The sequence below is a fragment of the Dysidea avara genome, chromosome 6 (assembly GCF_963678975.1).
Source record: "Dysidea avara chromosome 6, odDysAvar1.4, whole genome shotgun sequence".
Classification (NCBI taxonomy): domain Eukaryota; kingdom Metazoa; phylum Porifera; class Demospongiae; order Dictyoceratida; family Dysideidae; genus Dysidea; species Dysidea avara.
The window spans coordinates 13684118-13704781 of NC_089277.1; the positions used below are offsets into that span (position 1 = coordinate 13684118).

At 36.7% G+C, this 20664-nt stretch overlaps 2 protein-coding genes across 2 annotated transcripts; both read left to right on the forward strand.

Annotated features, from left to right (window-relative positions):
• Positions 1–6181: 6181 nt before the first annotated feature.
• On the forward strand, positions 6182–15099 carry LOC136257350 (E3 ubiquitin-protein ligase TRIM56-like). The gene is made up of 2 exons (XM_066050517.1): positions 6182–6305; positions 13771–15099. Exons 1-2 carry the CDS (start codon positions 6267–6269, stop codon positions 14617–14619), a joined length of 888 nt encoding a protein of 295 aa, XP_065906589.1. The 5' UTR covers positions 6182–6266; the 3' UTR covers positions 14620–15099.
• On the forward strand, positions 14786–16099 carry LOC136259268 (E3 ubiquitin-protein ligase TRIM71-like). The gene is made up of 2 exons (XM_066052756.1): positions 14786–15023; positions 15071–16099. The coding sequence occupies exons 1-2, from the start codon at positions 14786–14788 to the stop codon at positions 15949–15951; spliced, it is 1119 nt and encodes a 372-aa protein (XP_065908828.1). The 3' UTR covers positions 15952–16099.
• Positions 16100–20664: the final 4565 nt, after the last annotated feature.

Consider the following 20664-nt stretch of genomic DNA (forward strand, 5'->3'; position numbering starts at 1 on the left):
ATGGAGAATATCAACTTATTGAGGGAGAACACAAGCAACTGTGTCCCAAATTTCTTCTACCTTGTCCTAACAAATGCGATGTAGGAAGTGTTCCTCGACAAGATATGACTGAACACAGGAAGATTTGTCCTCTTGAAGAAGTTGAGTGTTCCAACAAATGTGGAAAGATATTACAACGGCAATATTTAGGCAGTCATTTGGAGACCAAGTGTCCACGTCGTATAATGAACTGCCAGTATTGTCAACTTACAGGAGAGCACCAGTTTATTGAAGGCCAACACAAGGAACATTGTCCCAAGTTTCCCCTACATTGTCCCAACAATTGTGATAGTGAGTTTAAAGTCAGTCGGGAAGACATGGATACACACAGGAAGGAATGTCCTCTTGAGACAGTTCAGTGTCAATACCAGTGTGTTGGGTGTGATGGTGTGATGGTCCGTAAACACCAAAGGGAACACAACAAGGAAAATATGGAGGAACACTTAGCACTGGCTGTATCTGAACTGGTTAGTGCTAAAACAGCCATGATGATCCTAAAACAGCAGCTGACTAAAACAGAGCAAGAACTATCACTAACTAAAGTGGAACTACTACAGAAGGTTACAAGTACAGAACATGAGTTAGCAACGATTAAGAAAGAATTGAAAACAACGAAGTGCAAGAACTCCATAGCACATGCAGGATTTCTTGTGACTGAAATAAAACACAAGATATCTTTACTTAAAGGTGAATTAGAGAAGCAGCTTGTATGCATAGCAAAGGACACAGCTAGTGTCAATAAGAAATATCTTGATATGGAGAAAACCACAAAGGATGAGTTACAGCAAAAAGTTGCAAGTGTGCACACATATGTCAAACAGTTGCTTGAAAGTCAGCATTGGAATTGTTTACTGGATAAGCAAAAAGGAGAAGAAATTAAAGGTGATATAAATCAGAGGGTAGGCATTGTTAGGCTTTATGTAAACAATACCAAGGAACAAATAATACCAAAATTAGTTACAACAGTAGCGAGTAATATAAGTTGCATTCGTCAACAAGTTGACGATGCTGAATGTCTAATAACAAAATCCATTAATGAATTGATTCCTCAACTGGATATGTTGATGAAGGAGCTTAGTACATATGGTGAAAAAGACACTGTTAAAATGCTGAATGTTGCTAGAATGGATACAATGAGATCTAAGGATAAAATGATGGCGAGGCTTATGTCTAAAAGGAAAGACATTTCTGACATTCAGAAGAGGATGGATAGTTTTGAAGGTAGCATAACAATGACTATGGAAGAACTCCTCCAGCAACTTTCAAATGAGCATGAAAAAGCCAAACAAAAAATTGATTACTTGTGTGATTACTGATTATTTTCAGTGAATAATGAATTGTGTTTAATATAATCATACACAGAAACAATCAGTAATTTGTTATATATACATATACTGAAAAGAGACTGCTGCACTAGAAATTTCTATATGCAGTCTTGAAGCAAATAGCTCGTATTATAAAATTTTGTGTGCATGCTTATTATAATAGTTTTGATCTGATATATACAATTAGTTTGAGTGGTACTGTATTGTTCAAGTTGATGTATGAATACAAAAATTTATGATAATGGATGTACCACTCAAGTCCATTTTTACACCTTAGAAAAGAAGGTCTATAAATGCCATATGTACATAGCATGCACTGCTAACAGTGCTCAGCAATTCATTAATAAGAAATGGAGGTGGTAGATATATCAAAATTTATATATAAAATGTCCCTTCTAAGAAATGATTCTGTTGAAAATCTAGAGATCTACATTTATAAAGAAGATTGTAGGGGTGAAATGATCATGGTCTTTAGTATTCGAGTACTCTCTAGAGTTAGCATTTGAGTACTAATGAATACTAGGTACTTGTAGTCATACCCATTTGACATGTTTTATACTGAGTATGCAAGTAACGACAATGATACACACAGTGTATTAAATACTGATGTTAGTGTTCCTGACAAGTCATACTAATCAAACTCTAAAGCTTTCACTGTGTCACTATCTGATGGAAAATGCATCATGTGAGCTAATTAAATCATGTGATTTTAATGAGTACTCGAGTACCAATTTTACTATCTGTGTACCAAAATCCTTAATGAGTACTCAAGTATTTGTAGTATTTGTTTCAGCCCTATACACTTTCCTGAAACTCTTCTACCTATATATGCCCCTGAAACATGCTTCAATTTTATTTTGATGTATATAGTGTTATATTATCAAGATATACTTTACAATCTTTTTTTCAGTTCTATATAATGGTAATAGTCATTGCAATGTTTCTGCCTTGTCAAACATCCTTACCTTGCAAATTACCATTCAGTAGTCTGTAGCATATTGCAGATCAATTTTATCCAAAAAATTAATTTCATAGAAACTTGGTCGGCATTCTAGGAGACGCATTTGGGCCTAATTTTATACCTAGCCAACAATGTAATTATGAAGGAAGGTTTTAGATGCCTGCATGCATGGCATTATTCATTCTTTTGATGTGGTTCACCATGACATTGAATTATGCTGCAAAAAGTAATTAGGAATTCAGTAAGGGATCTTAACAATGGTGAAATAAGGGAGGTTGGTCTAAGTCATGCTGCTACTAGACTAATAGTGGACATTTTAATTAACCTTCATCAGTTATGTTATATAATTGACAAGCCATATTACTGCAATGTGCACTATAGTAGGTGCAAGCTAGCTGAGTTCAGATGTAGCATAGAATACTTTATCTATAGGTGCAGCCATACAACCTTCCTTGTTCCCATTATGATCCCTATACAAATTCAAATTCTTTGTAGCCACTATAGCTACTTATGTGATGCCTTGTTGCTCCATGACCATTCATTTTTGAAATTTTACAGATAACTATAGTTAGCTATATTCAACTCATTCTATGACTAGAGAATTTCAGTATTGTTTATGAAGGCAAAACTAGTGGTTAGCAGCTGTGCAAGTGAATTGTGTGCTTTCCGAAGTATAAATGTGACCATGACTGGACCACCTAGAGAACTAGTGTGATGGGCATAGAACGAAAAATTACAAGAAACCTTAGCTAGTTATGTATGTATTGCTACAGTAACACAATAAAATAATTATTTTGACCATAATATTTATTGTTGGTGAACCACTCTTTACAATGACTCTGTTAAGGGGGCACGCTACTAATTCCTATGGCTTCACCTGAAAATAACTGCTTTCTACTGATCCTTGCTTGCTATCCATTATTTTTTGTATCAGATGCATTTATAGCACTAAGAAATCATCATCTCCAGTTAAAAACACTCACTAAAAGTTTCAGCTTTGTGTTTAAGACCAAAAAGTTGTTGAAACCTACACAGTTATGGAATTTATGAAACTAGTTTCTCAGTTTTAGTTCTATGGTGTTCAAACTTTATAATCTGCTACCTAAGTGGATTTGTAACAAAAGTATGGAAGCAATTTTTGGAATTCCTTTTTCAAATTAGCTGTGGAATTCTCAATATTTGTAAGAAAAAATTGATCCGGTTTTCTGGTGCTCTAGTAGTCGGGTAATAACATCATACAAAAATCTGATTCCATACTTTTCAAGATAATACTATGACAAGCCTCTGCAAAAATTTTTAGAGAGTTTCATCATCAGCTGTAGAAGAAGAATCAATTTTACTGAAAAATGATAATTGTGCCATAGTTTACATTTACACATGCTTTGAAGATTTTTACTCAGATTTGCACTAAACAGATATTCAAGGCCTCAACTACAACATCAGTTATTGATCAGTTAGATAATAGTGTCTGTGTTGACTATAGAGCTTCACATAAAGACATGTTTTAAATCCACGGAAGCCATAGGACATAGTTGCCTGCCCCCTTAATTAACCTTAGAAACACGGGCAGAGGCTGCAATTGCAGCAGCATCATCTCTTGATGATAACTGTATTATTTTCATGAACAACTTGGGAAGAACTATAAATTAACTAAACTTAGGTAAACTCTAGAGGATATTTGCAATTTGTAGTAACCCAGCAGTGTTACTTTGTAACTGAGCTATTTATTGAGGTGGTCAACCATGCAGCAACTTTTACTTTTTCCAATCTCTCATTTTGGTAGACTAATGATATTGAGCAGAGTCAGTCCAGAAGGCATGCATATGTACAACACATTAATTCCAATGTAGAATGATAAATGGACTCTGGGAATTACATATCACATAGACAGATGATAGTTGTTTAGCAAGGAGGGGAGGGGGGATATATTGTCAGCATGCAGGAAGGTAGTCAGCTACGTAGCATACACTTATAGAAACCAAAGTCAGCAAAAATGTACTACTGCTTGACTTTAGTAAGGCCTTTGATAAGCTCCCACATGCACTTCCAGGTCTACATACTTCAAGCTACAACACATAGTATTGGTGAAACCATATTGTGGACCAAGTCCTTTTTAACTTGCAGAAATGCAGATCCCAGCAGAAAGAAAACCATGGCATTTCAATGCAAGTTCTCTCTGGTGTATGCCAAAGGTACTGTATTCGCACCATCATTGCGATCCCCCTGCTTGTGTCAACAATACATCATCAGCTGGTTGAACAGCACTACCAGAAATTGTGCCGCTCACCCACATCAGCCCCTCCCCACATTTTGTCCAAGAAAATCCAATGTTCAACCTGTGAAAAGTAAAGTTTTCATTGGGTGGTCCCAATGAAATTTTATTGTCATAGCATTTGCAAATTAATGAAAAACCAATGAAAAACTGATGAAAAGTTACCAATAAAAAGTCCATGAAAAGCTTTTCACAGAGTTTTCAGTGGTAATTTTTCATTAGGTTTTCATTGGTTTTTCATTAATTTGCCCAAATAAAATGCTATGAAAATAAAATTTCATTGGGACCACCCAATGAAAACTTTACTTTTCACAGGTTAAACATTTTTTTTCATTGGATTTTCATGGGAAATATGTCCAGTAGTGACAAAACAATATAATATGTTCACGTTGAGCTGAATCCTGAAAAACAGCTAAAATTTAAAAGTGGATTTTTTCTCAACAGAGTTAACATTTCAGCCTACCAGATGATTATTGGCAGTATTGGGAGTAACGCGTTACGTTTACTTTTGTGGTACCTAAGTAATATAACGAAATACGCTATAAAAACAGGTAATATAACTCAAGTTACTTACTTACAAATGTAATGCGTTACCTAAGTAATATAGTTACTGTAATGAGTCTAATATTATGTAATATTATTACTACAAGTAACGAAGTTACTATTCTCGTTAGTTATCCTCTGAGTAACGCCTAGCCACAGCGAAATAACGAAGCCTACTGAATGAAGCTTATTCACCAGCTTCTGACTTATAACCAAGATTTGCACATTGTCCAACAACGCAATCATGTCACGTGATAAGGTGGTAGTTTTACACGTGAGAGCTTAAGGCTGCGGACAAAAAGTAATATAATATGTAATATTATTACAGTTACTTTATTTTATGGGTAATATGTAACTGTAACTAAATAGTTCAGTTGAAAGTAATATGTAATATGTAACTAGTTACTTTTAAAAAGTAACTTGCCCAACACTGATTATTGGTAACAGCAAAGGTGTCAACAACAGACACGTACAGTTTGGCTCCATTACAAGTTCGGGAAAGGGCTGTAATGGACACTGTACTTATATGGCTTCCACATACGAAATGTATTGTGAAATTTTGATTGGCCTTAAATATTATGTCAAACATTTGAACAAAAAGATTTCAGCGGGTCAAGCAGTACTATAAATGAACAAGATTAAGTGTAATTGCATCCATGAGTTATTAAATGTTTTTGAGGATTCAGCTCAGCGTGAACATACTATAGTATGATTTAACAATTATCATGTGAGATCACGTGATACACAATTAAATTACATTTGTACAGCGGTTCTAAGAGACCTTGCGCGACAACAAAAACAAGCGAAATCACGTGCATAGGATTTCGACCAATCAAATCAATTTATTTTTGAACTTCAAACTATAATTACCACACGTGACTTCCGCTTTAAATTTGTCGATGCGCAAGAACTATTAGAACCTGTGTACACATAGTATTAAAATGAAACTGATGACGTCACTTGATGCATATAAATATAATATTGGGGCGGCGTGCGACTAGCTATAAAGTAAACTGTTTACACTAAAGACAACAGATTTAGGCACGCCAACCCGTCAGGTTTACCGTGAACTGAATTGATCGTGATCAGTATAACTACTGAGCTACGCCGCGGAATACCGTCCGATATGGCACTGAGGCTCAGTGAAGTACTTCAGACCAGAAGGGTGAGCGTATGCTGAGTGTAGCTATCAATTCTGTTCAGCGTGGCCCGGCGCATGACTTGAATCATGAATATTAATGATTATGATTATATTATATTGGAAGACAGCAATGTGCTGATATATAACTGAATTGACTTAGCTATAAATGTTGGTCCAGGAGTTTGTCATAACTAGATGGTGGCAGCTCATTCCATTCTTTAGTAGTTCTGTAAAAATAGCATTCTGATGTACCCCTGTACGTAGCTCGACGTAGCTATACATATAGCTATAACATTTCTCGAGTCAGTGTCCGTCGCTTATTTCCCCGATGCCGATTGATTTTAGGGGAAAACCCATGTACTCCTTGGACTGTTGGACAACTATTATTAAGACAGAGTACATGTTCACTGCTGGACTCGGAGTACTAGTGTGGAGGCTTACATAACTATACGTATAGGTCTACGTATATATAGTCCTTGTTTAGCTAGTTAGCTATATGTGACTGGATTTTGGAAAAACGATCCAAATCGAACATTAGAAGTTTCGAGATAAACGGTTTTAAAGAATTCAAGCCAGCATAACTCTCCTAGGATAGCCAAGCACGCGTATGAAATTCACACTAAATCTGTTACCTTTCAGACCACTTCCAGTACTTGTAGCTGCTTGTAGAGTTTCCCGCCAAATGAGATAGAAAATCTGAGCTGTTGGACGAGTGAAGTAGTATCACGAGTGCTCACAAAGGGGTGGAGGGTGGGAGGTGGGGGGGTAGCAGGGTGGGGGGTGGTGGGGTAGGCAAGGGTTAGACCTCAAAATGGAGGCAGACCAGTGACACTGAGACCACGATTGGAGTCCAGAGACGAGATTACAGGGCTGTGCTGGATCCTTAGTGGCTGATATGTAGTAAAATCCACAAAAAAAGGTCTGGCCAACATTGTCAGGCTGTCCACCAGTAAACCACTGATTCTTGCCAAGCCAGGTCCTTCAAAAGGCCTAAAACTGCCATTCGAGCTCTACACACCCCCCAGAAAAGACATCTGTTGAAACCAGCCTTGAGTAGTTTGAGTGGTACTGAGTGTCAAAACTACTACTATGATAGTGTAGCTATCCATTGGTGGTGTTAGTTTGATTTTGCCTGATGTGCGATTTGGATCGGTTTTGTAAAATCTGGTCACATTTAGTCTCCCAAATTAAGACAGAAAATATTTTGTAGTAGAAATTATAGAGTATATTTTACAGTCATTTGTAGCTACCTTGTCAAGCCCTCAACTGATCGGCCCACCATGTAATAGTAAAATGTTTATATGATTGTAGCTATGTACTGATCAGGTACACGGATTGATCCATACAAGTTTAGCTTTTTCCCAGCCACCATTGCATTATGGAACAAATTACCAACTGAAATAGTTAACGCCTACTTCAATTGACTCTTTTACTTACTTACTTAATATTACTTAATTTTGTACATATAGTGCACTTACATACTCGCTTGCGAGGTTTTGCAATTATCATAATAATAATTAAAAAAAGGTCCAGCAGGCATTTGTGATGCCTGCGGCTTTCTAACCTGCATGTAGAATTAATATTGTACAAAAAGCATGTAAAAATATGGCAGTCTTAGGATGTCATCAATCTATTACTGTAAACTTGCATGCACAGCAGTAGCTAAGGGTCTCATTGTTTGTGCAATGCAAACTAGACTGCATGGGTTACACACCAGCAAGCTAGACTAAGAACTTATAGCTATAGGTATACTGTATAGCTAGACCAAGAATGTGTGTTTGATAGGTTAGCCCAGTTGAGCAGCTTCTACATGCAGACCTGCACATATGTTAGTCAGCAGAATCGGGATGTATGGTGTAGCTAGATACAATTGAAAGTATAAATTCCAAAACAGAACAAGTGTGTGAGTTCTCAGACAACATTCGTCCACCAAATTTAGTTTAAACTTGTCGATTGTTGATGACACTACAACATGCAATATATCTATAGTGCATTCCATAAAACTGTACTAAACAGTTCAGAAGTGACTAGAGGGCATCAAAAATAAGAGCAATATATCACATTGTTTAAAACTGAAACACTTTCATCTTATGGTATGGGGCCTAGTTATGATAGGCAGTAGATTTGTGCAATAATGGAACTAGCAAGTTATAATCATGATTTACATGAGCATGCTGTAGCTTCATGAGTGTATTTTCCGGTAGTATAGACAGCTGGACTATATATTATGTGCATTATAGTTACAGTATAGACCACTGACAAGATGGTTTGTAAAGCAGTGAACTATTATCTCTTATGTACTTTTCACAGGAACATGCTATGTAGCTTTTATCACAATAGTAAACACATATTTGTTGTGGTGCACTGTTTATCTATTGGGATGCTTTTAAGTACCAGTATTATGCACCAAAGAAGAGTGATCTAGTGGAAGTATATGTTTAATGTAGGATTTCTCATCTGTGCATCACTGACAGTAGCACAAAACCAATAACACCAGAAGATGATTGGTATTTTATGTATAGAGACATACGTTCAAACCTGAATGAAGATTGTGTTAGATATTTTGATGGATGTCTGATTGTACAATTTATTACCTATATATAATTTCTTGGTGTTTTGCCACTCTCATCAGACAAAAATTATAACATTTTGTTAGGGCTGGGTCATATTGTCTGATCTCATGCCATGCCTTAAGTCTCAAAGCATTTTATCACTTAATTTCTGACACCATGCATGGGCTGATCAATATAGTCTATGCTATACTATGAACTTAATACCTAGAGCACTCTATATGTTGTCACTTGATTTGGGATTTACATAGAGCATTCTGTTTTGTTCATGAAGCAGCCTTTGTTCTTGCCAGTAGTGAGATAAGTGAGGATTGTTTATCAGATAGTTAGTATGGCTGATGTATAAGTTCTTGTTGTTGGTGTAGGCTTGGTGGTATGTAGCCTTGCGGTCTATGTTTGTGCAGTTAGTATGGTTTGATGTATAAGTTCTTGTTGTTGGTGTAGCTTGCTGGTATGTAGCCCTGTGGTCTATGTTTGTGCTACACTGAGGCTTCTAATGCTGTGCAAGTTTGATTGCATATCAAGACTGTGTTTTTATAGTATGCTGTTTTTGTATACAGACATAACACTGTACTAAATTTTAAGTGACTCAGAAGTGATAGAGAGCATGCAAACTTAATGCAAACTAGTGTTAATTTGTGCAATAGTGGAGCTAGTAAATTAATATGAAGTTGTGTTCCTTTAGTTTTGAATGGTTACAGGTTCTATACATCATGTGCATGCAGGAGTGCATCTTACAGTAGTATAGATGGCTTATGATGTAATCTTTATAATATTTGTCCACCTGTTGTGATAATGTGTTGTGGTACAGTAACATTCTTTTGATTCATACATATGTGTAGGAGATCATAGCTTACATTTGTAACAAAGTGAACTATTATTTAGTCCTACCTTTCACAGGAACATATAAGCAGCTATAAGACCAAAGACTGCTTCATGAAATAAATGGAATGCTTTATCAAATTTAAGCAATCTTCTTCTTTGGTGGCAATAGTCCTCAAAAAATGTGGTCTCATCCAATAGATTTACTGTGCACCACAGTAAAAACTATGCATTAATTTTGTGTATATATGTGTTTACCATTCAAAGTGATAATACCGTGTACTTAGAACTCTCCTTTGATACAAGAAATGCTTACCACTGGTGGAAACAAAACTAATATTATTTTCTATCTAAACAGTTCAAATGTTTGTAAAAGTCTTGAACTAATAAATACAGCTTGAATGCACTAAGGTAAGTAGCATTATTGATGCAGTTTGTAAAGGAAATACCGCATGGTGGAAACGAATATAAATGGAAACAGATTGGGAATGTCATTATCATTTACTATAGCTGTATGCATTTATCATGTGAGTGATGCAGATAAATGCTCAAGACTTTCCAGATCCTAACAACAGTAGTTGTGAGTCCCACAATTTTAGGACTGACAGTGATGAATGTAACAATGACAATGAATAGGATGGTGGAAAAACTGATGATGGCAACTGCACCTAGAGGTCATGGACTGAACATGTCCGCAATTGTGGTAGGAATTGAGGAACAACACTTCCTGCAGCACCTCTGTGAAGGATCACATGGCAGCTATGTATTATAAGTTTCACAAAAGCCGGCTTGTGGATGACAAAAAAGAAGAAATGCATGTGCTATACTTCAAACTGCAGCTAAATAATTATAATCTATTCAGCTAGGCAGTCTATTATAAAACTTTGGCTAAACCACTCAAATCTCCTAAGGTGAATATGAGCAATATCAAAGCATGCAGTCTTACATTTATTTACTCTCACTGGTAATTTTTTATTATGCTTTTTGTTTTGTTTTGGAGTGTAACTACATGACTCACCAGTGTTTGGCACTACAGCATTGCCATTTACTTTATGTTGTGCACACAACTGATGTGAGGAAACCGGCCATGGTCACTCAGTTCTAGGACAATTAAGTTGTACCATGCTCAATAGCAAAGAAGTCAAAGTACACTGAATAGCTATACAGACTCCCACTCCCAAATGCAAAGTAAGAAAATGGACTTTGATTCAGTTTTGCTAACTTCTGCTGGGTTATGCCACCACTAAAAAGATTGGCCAACCTAGCACTTTAATGTGATATGGGCAAGATATACAAATAAAATACGTTTTGGTACTGCATGCATCTTTATGTAGCTAGCTGGTGTGTATATAGCCTAATCTAAGGGATAATCATTGAAGCTTATAGCTAGTGTTGTGAATGTTTGGCTAGGTAATCCATTAATAGATCTTATGACATACTATAAGGCTGTAGCTATTTTGTTATTGTTATTAAAGCTTTACAGTGACCAGCACTGAAGGTCTTTGTGCTCTTTTTTATAAAGACTAGCATTATGTTAAAAATTTTAAGTGCCTCATAAGTGGCAGAGAGCATGCGAGGGATAGCACATTAATGAAAAAGCTTTGTTATGAAGTATTGTAAAAAACAGATATTAAAATGCAATTAATAAAGTCCAATAATTGAGCTGTGCTTGAGTTATTGTGAATCATGTTCTTTACATGTATGCTGTATGTATATAGTTTCATGAGTGAACCTTCCAGTAGCGTGGCTAGACTATATTATGTGCATTTACAATACACCGCTGCGGAAATGTTATATTTGTCCCTTGTTGTGAAAATGTGTTGTGGTACATTCTTTTGGTCTGTATAGGAGATGGTAGTTTAGATTTGTAACAATGTGAACTATTATCTCCTACCTTGCACAGGAACATGTTAAGTAACCTTATAGCGTATTACTGACAATTGGTAAACACAAACATTAATACATGCATATTTTGTGCATCTAATTACAAGTACATATACATTACAAATCCTCATTTTTCTTTGGTGGCATTGGTGGTGGTCACATTAATAGATATACAGGACACCACACCAGACTGATACAATAGGATTTCTCAACTGTACACTCACAGTAGTATAATAGTAATAACATCAGAAAATGAATGGTATTTTAGAGATTTACGTTCAAGTCTGAATGAAGGTTGTGTTAACAATTATAAGAAATTTTGATACATCTCTGATTGTACGATTCAGTATTACCTGGTACTATTTCCACTCACATTAGACAATTGTTGGTTCTACCACATTGTCTGATCTCAATGTCTAAACAAGCCTCATTTTATCACTGACCATAGCTGATGTGTAGTTGTTACTATGTATATGCCAAGAATGCTCACTTGGTCCCTTTCAGTTCATAAATCAGTCTTTGGTCTAGTCAGCAGTGAGATAACATGAGGCTTATTTACCAGCAGTGTGGCACCAACCAATATGCATTTCATAGGCATAACATTCATACCAGTATCTAGAGTGGCTTCTCAATATAAAAGGGAAACACCAATCTAACAAATGAATAAGCTGGTATCTGTTAGCTCAACTTATATCATGTGGACTTAGAAAGCTTTTTATCACTGGCACAAGTACAATCTGTAATCATGAGGGTAAAGTGTGTTTCCAAACATATTGAAATAAATCAACTAGCAAATACAGTGTGAATGCATTAAGCTAAAACAGCATTACTGATTGACATTGCTGTAAAGGGAAGCATGGGGGAAATGAAAAGCAGATAGGGCTGGATCCTTGCTATCATATACAAGCTGCAATCATGTTGTGAGTGATGTAGACAAAGCTTGTCTGGTTAAGACTTTCCAAATCCATATCTATCTAACAACAACAGTGAAATTGTGTAGGAGTCCATAGGTACATCATACTAAAAAGGCCCAGTAGGCATACCATCAGTATGGACTTCATACTTCTGAACTTACTAGTACAGTACACATGTGAGATTGTGGTAGGATATGAGGAATGACACTTCCTGCAGTGCCTCCACCCAAGATCACATGGTTTTATGTGGGCTTTTCAAAACAGTTTGTAGGCGGGAAGTTATCTGTTATCTTCAATATGAAAAAATGTGCAATGCTTACTATACTGGCTACAAAATACGTTATACCATTCAGCTAGCTAGTTACTCTAGCATTGGGAATAATGTATTACATGGCAGAACAGCTGCACCAATCACTTTATGTTGCCGATTTTTTGTGATGTATGTTTTAATTAGAATCACAATAGATACTATATAGAATTATGTGATACCTGGAAGAGAGTTCATCATAAACTTTCGTAAAGTTTTGATATGATTTAAACTGCTTATAGAGGTACGTAGATATGTAAAACTTTGTGACCAGAAATGAACAGTTCTCTGGGTCTTGTTTGTTATCTACATACATAGTGCATCTTTGGTGAACTCTTATACACAGCATCAAAAGTAAAAATGGCACCAGGTGCATTAGTCTCTGATTGGGCAACAGTCACATGCCTGCTACCAAGCAAGGAAGCTGATTTACTTAATTGTCAGTTATGTTCCACCTTTACACTTTATATACAGTAGTACTGAACAATACACGGAGTGCACCTACTCTAAATTCACCTACTTCAACACTTGGAGGTGTGATTGATATGAAGTTTGCAGGCCATTTCCATGATACGCTTGTACTGATAAATACACAAAGTCATTTCAATGCTCAGCATACCTTGAATTGACACCTTTGCACTACAAGAAAGAACTAAAAAAGGAATGGGATGCAAAGAAGGACAAAAATAAGTTCATATCCAAGGTGCGGTACAGGACATAGTACGCAAGTCAAGTCCTTAGTGTTGGCCATTATTTAGATGCACTACTTAAAGATACAGTCGCATGATATCAGTACTGTGAAGGTTGATTTTTCTCTACAAATATTAATAAAATACCAGCCTCAATTTTCTAAGTAAAATAAAGTATGAAAATACTTGTTATTATTGGCTAATTGCTACTATTAGCCTCTATAGTATGTTTAGTTGTTAAATTTGTAAATTATTACATATGGTTGTCATCTTATTAAAAATTATGAATTCTTTACATTATAGTTTACAAGTTTAGCAATGAATCCAGATGTGAAGAAAGTTCGAGATAATTTAACATGCCCAGTGTGCTATGACTTGTACAAGAATCCCAAGTATCTGCCTTGTTATCATTCCTACTGTGAAGGATGTCTGGAGAAGATGCAGGTACAATTCAAGATCATCTGTCCTGAGTGCAGAAATGAAGCTAAGGTTCCCGCAGGAGGAGTGAAGAATTTTGCTACCAATTTCTTCATCAACCGACTAGTTGATGATTTGATTCTTAAGAAGAAAGTGACTGGGGAGGTGAAAGTCAATTGTGACAAATGTAATGTAAATGATCCTGTGGTGTCATTTTGTCCTGACTGTAACTCATTCCTATGTAGTGTTTGTCATGCCAGTCACATTCGCCAAATAGAGTTTCATGACCATAGTGCCAGATTATTAACTGACCTAAAACGTGAAAAACCTATGATCCAAGCTAAGGGGAACATCCCACTTTGCAAGGAACATGATGAACAACTGAAGTACTATTGCGAAACATGTGATGAGTTAATATGTATGTATTGTACAACGAAGAAACACAATGGCCACAATCATGACACTGTAAAGAAAATAGCCAGTAAGCACCGATCTGAGATAGAAGCGGTTACCAGTCCATTGGAAGTGATGATTGAAGATCTGTCTGATCTACATAATAACATTGAAAAGATGATGAAGAAAATAGGAAAACAAGGTGATGAAGTGAACAAGCAAATTGATCAATTTTATGTTGAACTGGTTGAAAAGCTGATGAAGCAGAAAGACCAAGTGAAGCAACAAGTATGTGACACAGTGTCGCAGAAAGAGAAGGCACTTACAACACAACTTGATTAAGTGGATTCAACACAAGCTGAACTTTTGAGCATGAAGGAACTGAAAGATGCTCTAAAGGAGAGCTCTGACCAGGAAACATCATCTGCAAAGAAGCAAGTGTAATGGTATGCAGTAACTCATCGAGAAGTTTAGTAAACTGAACAAATAACCTGTTCAGTTAGCTGCTATGCGATTTACACCCAACAATAATCCTTTTCCACTCTTTGGTTGCTTCTTTGATATCCATGCCTTTGAGATAGTTGATCTTCCACAATCCATCATTGTAGGTGAAAAGGTAGAAGTCACCATAATCACCAAGGATAGCAATGGAGATCATTGTCCCACAGGAGGTCACAAAGTATTTGTCAAGTTAAAATCATTTACAGGCAATGTGACTGTTGGGGAGGTGAAGGATAACAATGATGGTAGTTATGTGGCTTCATTTGTAGGTGAGCAAGTTGGAGAGGTTAAGTTATATGTGTCCATAAATGGTCGGGAAGTCCCTACAAGGTTGTGGTCAGGAAATACCAATCACTTGACTTGCCTGACAAAATACAAAATAATAATGGTAGCGTGGATGAACCATTTTGCATTGCATTTAGCGGGAACGGAGCATGGGCAGCAACAGGTCGTTATAAGAATTGTGTATATGTGTTTGATAACAATGATCAGTTGGTTAGGAAGTTTGGAAGCCCTGGAAGGAATAATGGTCACTTCAATTATCCACGAGGTGTTGCATTTGACAATGACAATCATTTGTATGTGGTAGATAAAGATAACCACAGGGTACAGAAGTTTAGTGTCAATGGTAACTACTTGCTGCAGTTTGGAGGCTCCGGTTCACATGATGGTCAAATAAAGGAGCCCTATGGTATCACAACACATAATGGTAGGGTATATGTTGCTGATCAAGGTAACCATCGTATATCAGTGTTCCAGTACAGTGGTCAGTTTTGCATCTCTTTTGGTTCTGACCAGTTACGTAAACCCTATGATGTAGCAGTTAACATCAATAATCAGTTGCTTGTTGCCGACAAACATTGTCACTGCATAGTTACTTATACTCTTGATGGTCATTATGTAGGCAAGTTTGGTATTCATGGATCTAATAGGGGTCAGTTGGATAAACCATATAGTCTTGCCACTGATGTGAATGGCTTTGTCTTAATATGTGATCACAATCATCGTGTGTCTGTCTTTGACCATGTTGGTAACTTCATTCATTGCTTTGGATCACATGGATCTGCTGAAGGTCAGTTTGCTAGTCCGCACGGCATTGCTCTCAGTCCCAATGGTAGCATCTATGTTAGTGACACTCGCAACAAAAGAATCCAGATCTTTACACACTACTGAGCTTACAACAATCATTATATATTGCAAGCAGTGCAAAATTAATACAGTTGTGTTTTTATTTTAATAGCTAATAATCACATATTGCACTAATCTTTGTAATACTGCTGCAGTTAACTATGTATATATTATTGTATATTTACATTGTAGATTTATTTTTAGTAACATTGTGTACAATGTTATAGCTGTGTGACATTTTATTGAATATCATATTTTGTGAGAAATAAATCTGTGTATACAGATGTTGCATAGCTAAGTATACTTTACATTTTATTAACGTATGTAATGCATTCTGCATATGACTTAACTCCAGGAGGTCACAAGGTATGGTTCCAGTTACAGGCAATATGACATTTCACTTGGGTGACTCATCTGCAAAAGTGGGAAACTGTAGGCATACTTTGCAAGTGTGGCCCCATATGAATTTCAATTGTAGATAACATACATAAGAACAACATTAATACATGCATTCCTGAGCACCAATAGTAGTGCATTACATCTACTTCCAGCTCCATAATCCAAATTATATCTGTAGCAGTCAAACAAATGGTCACTAAACATTCATTAAACATAACACAGTGAAGAGCACTAGTGAAGAGTCTAAGTACTAACAGTCAGTGAGCATCAGTAAAGAGTCTGTAAAAGTCCAGTGAATGGAGAGTCTAGAGTACCCATTAATGGTGAAGAATCCTTAGTAGGACAGACAACATAATGCTATAAAATGCTGTTAGTGTATGAATGAATGTTTAATTCAAGATGAAGAGGCATGGGTGTTATAATTCAACAAATGCTGCTCTTTTTTAAGCACATGCTTCTTTATGTTGAATTACTTTTAAACAAGTATCACATTTACCATCATTTTGTACTGAGCTCAAGTAGCTGGCCTTCTCGACCATCATTTTTGTAAAAAAACGTATTTGCTGTCCTGTTGAAATCATGTCTGCATTGCATTTTCACTGTCAACATCTACTGCACTTTGTTCTTTGAAATTTATTGTCATTAGATTTCATTATAGGTATATAGCACGACTTGTGCCGCTTAATTGGTTTGACATGCCACAGGTGCTGATACCTTCTACAAAATTGCTTGTGTGGTACTAGAGATTGGTTTAATATTTTTAAGTTTACTTACATCTGTCAAAAAAAACCCATAAACTTCATCACATTCAAGACTACTTCATGAGTGCTCCTCTGCAAATTAGACACAGTGTGTATACAATACACTCCATTGCACTTATGAATAGCTTTAGTTATTCACAATAGTTATTCACAATAGATATTCAATCAGTGTTTAGTGATGTAACTATTAGCTACATAATTGATAAAGTCTACTCAAAGCTGTACTGGCTCAGTTTAGAGTAATGTATCTTGAATGAAGAGAATCATATGATGCAAAGGATCAAAATTATTCTAATAGTGCAGTCAGATGTAGTTTCCATGCATATTTACGGATGGCTCCTACCTTGAACTAACAATTAACATTTCACAGGGAGCGTATACTAACTCACTGTCAAAATGGTACTGTTGTCTGCTTGGTTCTTAATTGAAACTAATCAACTGTACTATATACCACCGAGTAGTTTGATCATGCAGGCTCCACAAAAGTTAAAGATAATATTATACTGTAATTTGCTTTATTTTCGTGCAAAAATTTTTCGTGATAAAAATTTTTGTGTAAAAATATTTTCGTATGATTTACACGAATGACTGCTCTATTAGAGTACTTCAATCTTGTATAAAAATTTTCGTGCAAGAAATTTTCGTACAAATTTTGCATACGAAAATTATTTTACAACGAAAAAAAGCAAATTACGGTAATATAGATTGATGATACACATACAGTGCGACATACACTTGAAAAGCAAAGTACCAATGTGGGAAACACACATGTGGAACACCAGATATAGGAGCAGGATTAACGAAGTTCTATAACCCCAACACCACTAAGTGAGACATGGACAATGGAACTAATGTATTTGCTTTGCCGCCAGGTCAGGGTATAGGCTGAGGCAATGTGAGTAACATTTTGCTCAATGAAGCAACAGCAATATCAGCTGGGCAGCAAACCTGGAATCTTGTGAAGCAGTTTAACTCTGTGATCAGAGCACTTGCTGAATGATCACAAAATCCTGCATATCTGTGACATCAAGACACACGGTAGTGTATCGTGCGGCCCAAGAAGCCGGCGCGCAACACCCGTGAGTATATTAACAGGAAGAAAGAAAACGCAATTTTCGCACCTCCTTAGCTCTGTGCTGCCTTGATGAAACAAGACAATTTTTGCTGTGGACACGCCCTCCAACTTCAGCACTCCACATTACAAATTTGAGCAAAATCACTTCCAGCGTTCCCGAGATATGCAACTTCCAAAAATTGGCTTAGTTTCTTGTTTTTTTTCTTCTCATTTTTCTTCTTCTTTTCGCACACTTACAAAAACTGTTATAGAATGCGAACGCCATATCCGATTGCTTTGCAATTTGGCACACAGAAGGGGGGGTATAAAGGCGCATCTCTGTACCAACTTTGGCTGGAATACGATAAACAAGCAAAGAGTTATGAGCGATTATTCACGAAAAATAACACCAATATGTTGTCACGCCTACAGGGTAAACCTCGTATGGGAAGAAGCTGAAAATCGGTGGGTGAATAGGTTAACTATTGAACCTCAAACCTTTGGTGGTTTGAAAGAAATCGAGCTAAAAACCAGGAAGATACAACGAAAAAACCAACAGTGTGTAGCAATTACGCAATCGAGATTAGCTAATAAAAATACCATTGCTTAATTGCCACGCCTACCAGATAAACCGCTTAGGGTAATGCTTTGACAATCGCTGTATAGATGGAGTAATCATCTTAGAAGGGCTCTTCAATGGTGTAGAAGAATCAGACTTAAAGCCACGGAGTTATAACACGAATTCCAACTTGGTGTAGCAAGTGCGAGATCGAGATACTCTAATAGAGCAGTCATCCTAATAGAGCAGTCACCCTGAAGAGAATTCAAGAGATCAGCTAGAAACAAGTAACCTGTATAGAGATCAGCTACAAAAAAGTCACCCTGTAGAGAGATCAGCTACAAACAATTCACCCTGTAGAGAGATCAGCTAGAAGAATTTACCTTGTAGGGAGTTCATGCAACTATGGAAAGAGATAGTTCAGCTAGAAGAAATCATCTTGTAGAGTTCAGCTACAAAGAAACCCAGGGGCGGATCCAGGGGGAGTTCAAAGGGTTCCATGGAACCCCCCTTTTGAAAGAGCCTCTCTTACTCGAGATACTCTAATAGAGCAGTCAAATCGAGATACTCTAATAGAGCAGTCACAGTAGTCTTTTTAGGAGCAGTGTAGCAAGCTATGTATACAGTTATAAATAAGGAAATGTAGCTGGTGAGGGCATGCTGGGCAGCTATTGCAGGTGATGACCTTTTTTTTTTTTTTTGTCTTAAACTTACAGCTAGGTTGAAGTTGCAATTCCAAAATGGAACCCCCCTTTTTAAAAGTCTGGATCCGCCCCTGAAACCACCATGTAGAGAGTTCAGCTACAAACAAATCGCCCTGTAGAGAGATCAGCTAGAAGAAGTTACCTTGCAGAGACAAAGAAACCATCATGTAGAGAGTTCAGCTACAAACAAATTGCACTGTAGAGAGATCAGCTAGAAGAAGTTACCTTGTAGAGAGTTCAGCTACAAAGAAACCATCATGTAGAGAGTTCAGCTGCAAACAATCACCAGTAGAGAATTCAGCTGCAAACAAATCACCTGTAGAGAGTTCAGCTACAAACAAATCTCCCCGTAGAGAGATCAGCTAGAAGAAGTTTCCTTGTAGAGAGTTCAACTACAAACAAATCACCCTATAGAAAGATCAGCTCACCTGGTAGAGAGTTCAGTTACAAAGAAACCACCATGTAGAGAGTTCAGCTACAAACTAGTGACCTTGTAGAGACATCAGCTAGAAGAAGTTACTTTGTAGAGAGTTCAGCTACAAAGAAACCATTCTGTAAAGAGCTCAGCTGCAAACAAATCACCTATACAAAATTCAGCTACAAACAAATCACCCTGTAGAGAGATCAGCTAGAAGAAATTATCTTGTAGATAGTTCAGCTACAAACAAATCACCCTGTAGAGAGATCAGCTAGAAGAAGTTACCTTGTAGATAGTTCAGCTACAAACAAATCACCCTGTAGAAAGATCAGCTAGAAGAAGTCACTTTGTAAAGAGTTCAGCTACAAAGAAACCACCATGTAGAGAGTTCAGCTGCAAACAAATCACCCTGTAAAAAAATCAGCTACAAACAAATCACCCTGTAGAAAGATCAGCTAGAAGAAGTCACCTTGTAGAGAGTTCAGCTACAAAGAAACCACCATGTAGAGAGTTCAGCTACAAAAAAATTTCCCTGTAGAAAGATCAGTTAGAAGAAGTTACCTTGTAGAGAGTTCAGCTACAAAGAAACCATTCTGTAAAGAGCTCAGCTGCAAACAAATCACCTGTACAGAATTCAGCTACAAACATATCACCCTGTAGAGAGATCAGCTAGAAGAAGTTACCTTGTAGATCGTTCAGCTACAAACAAATCACCCTGTAGAGAGATCAGCTAGAAGAAGTCACCTTGTAGAGTGTTCAGTTACAAAGAAACCACCATAGAGAGTTCTGTAATAAATATATGTATTATATGTATAATTTGTACATTTACTGATAAAATCAGAAATATTTAAAGTACATCTGCT

Excerpts from the sequence above, each read along its gene's own strand:
- LOC136257350 (XM_066050517.1), top strand. The coding sequence starts at position 6,267 with ATGGCACTGAGGCTCAGTGAAGTACTTCAGACCAGAAGG. Across the intron at positions 6,306-13,770 it reads AAGTACTTCAGACCAGAAGG|TTTACAAGTTTAGCAATGAA; the intron begins GTGAGCGTATGC and ends TTTACATTATAG.
- LOC136259268 (XM_066052756.1), top strand. The coding sequence starts at position 14,786 with ATGCGATTTACACCCAACAATAATCCTTTTCCACTCTTTGGTTGCTTC. Across the intron at positions 15,024-15,070 it reads GGTGAAGGATAACAATGATG|TTATATGTGTCCATAAATGG; the intron begins GTAGTTATGTGG and ends GGAGAGGTTAAG.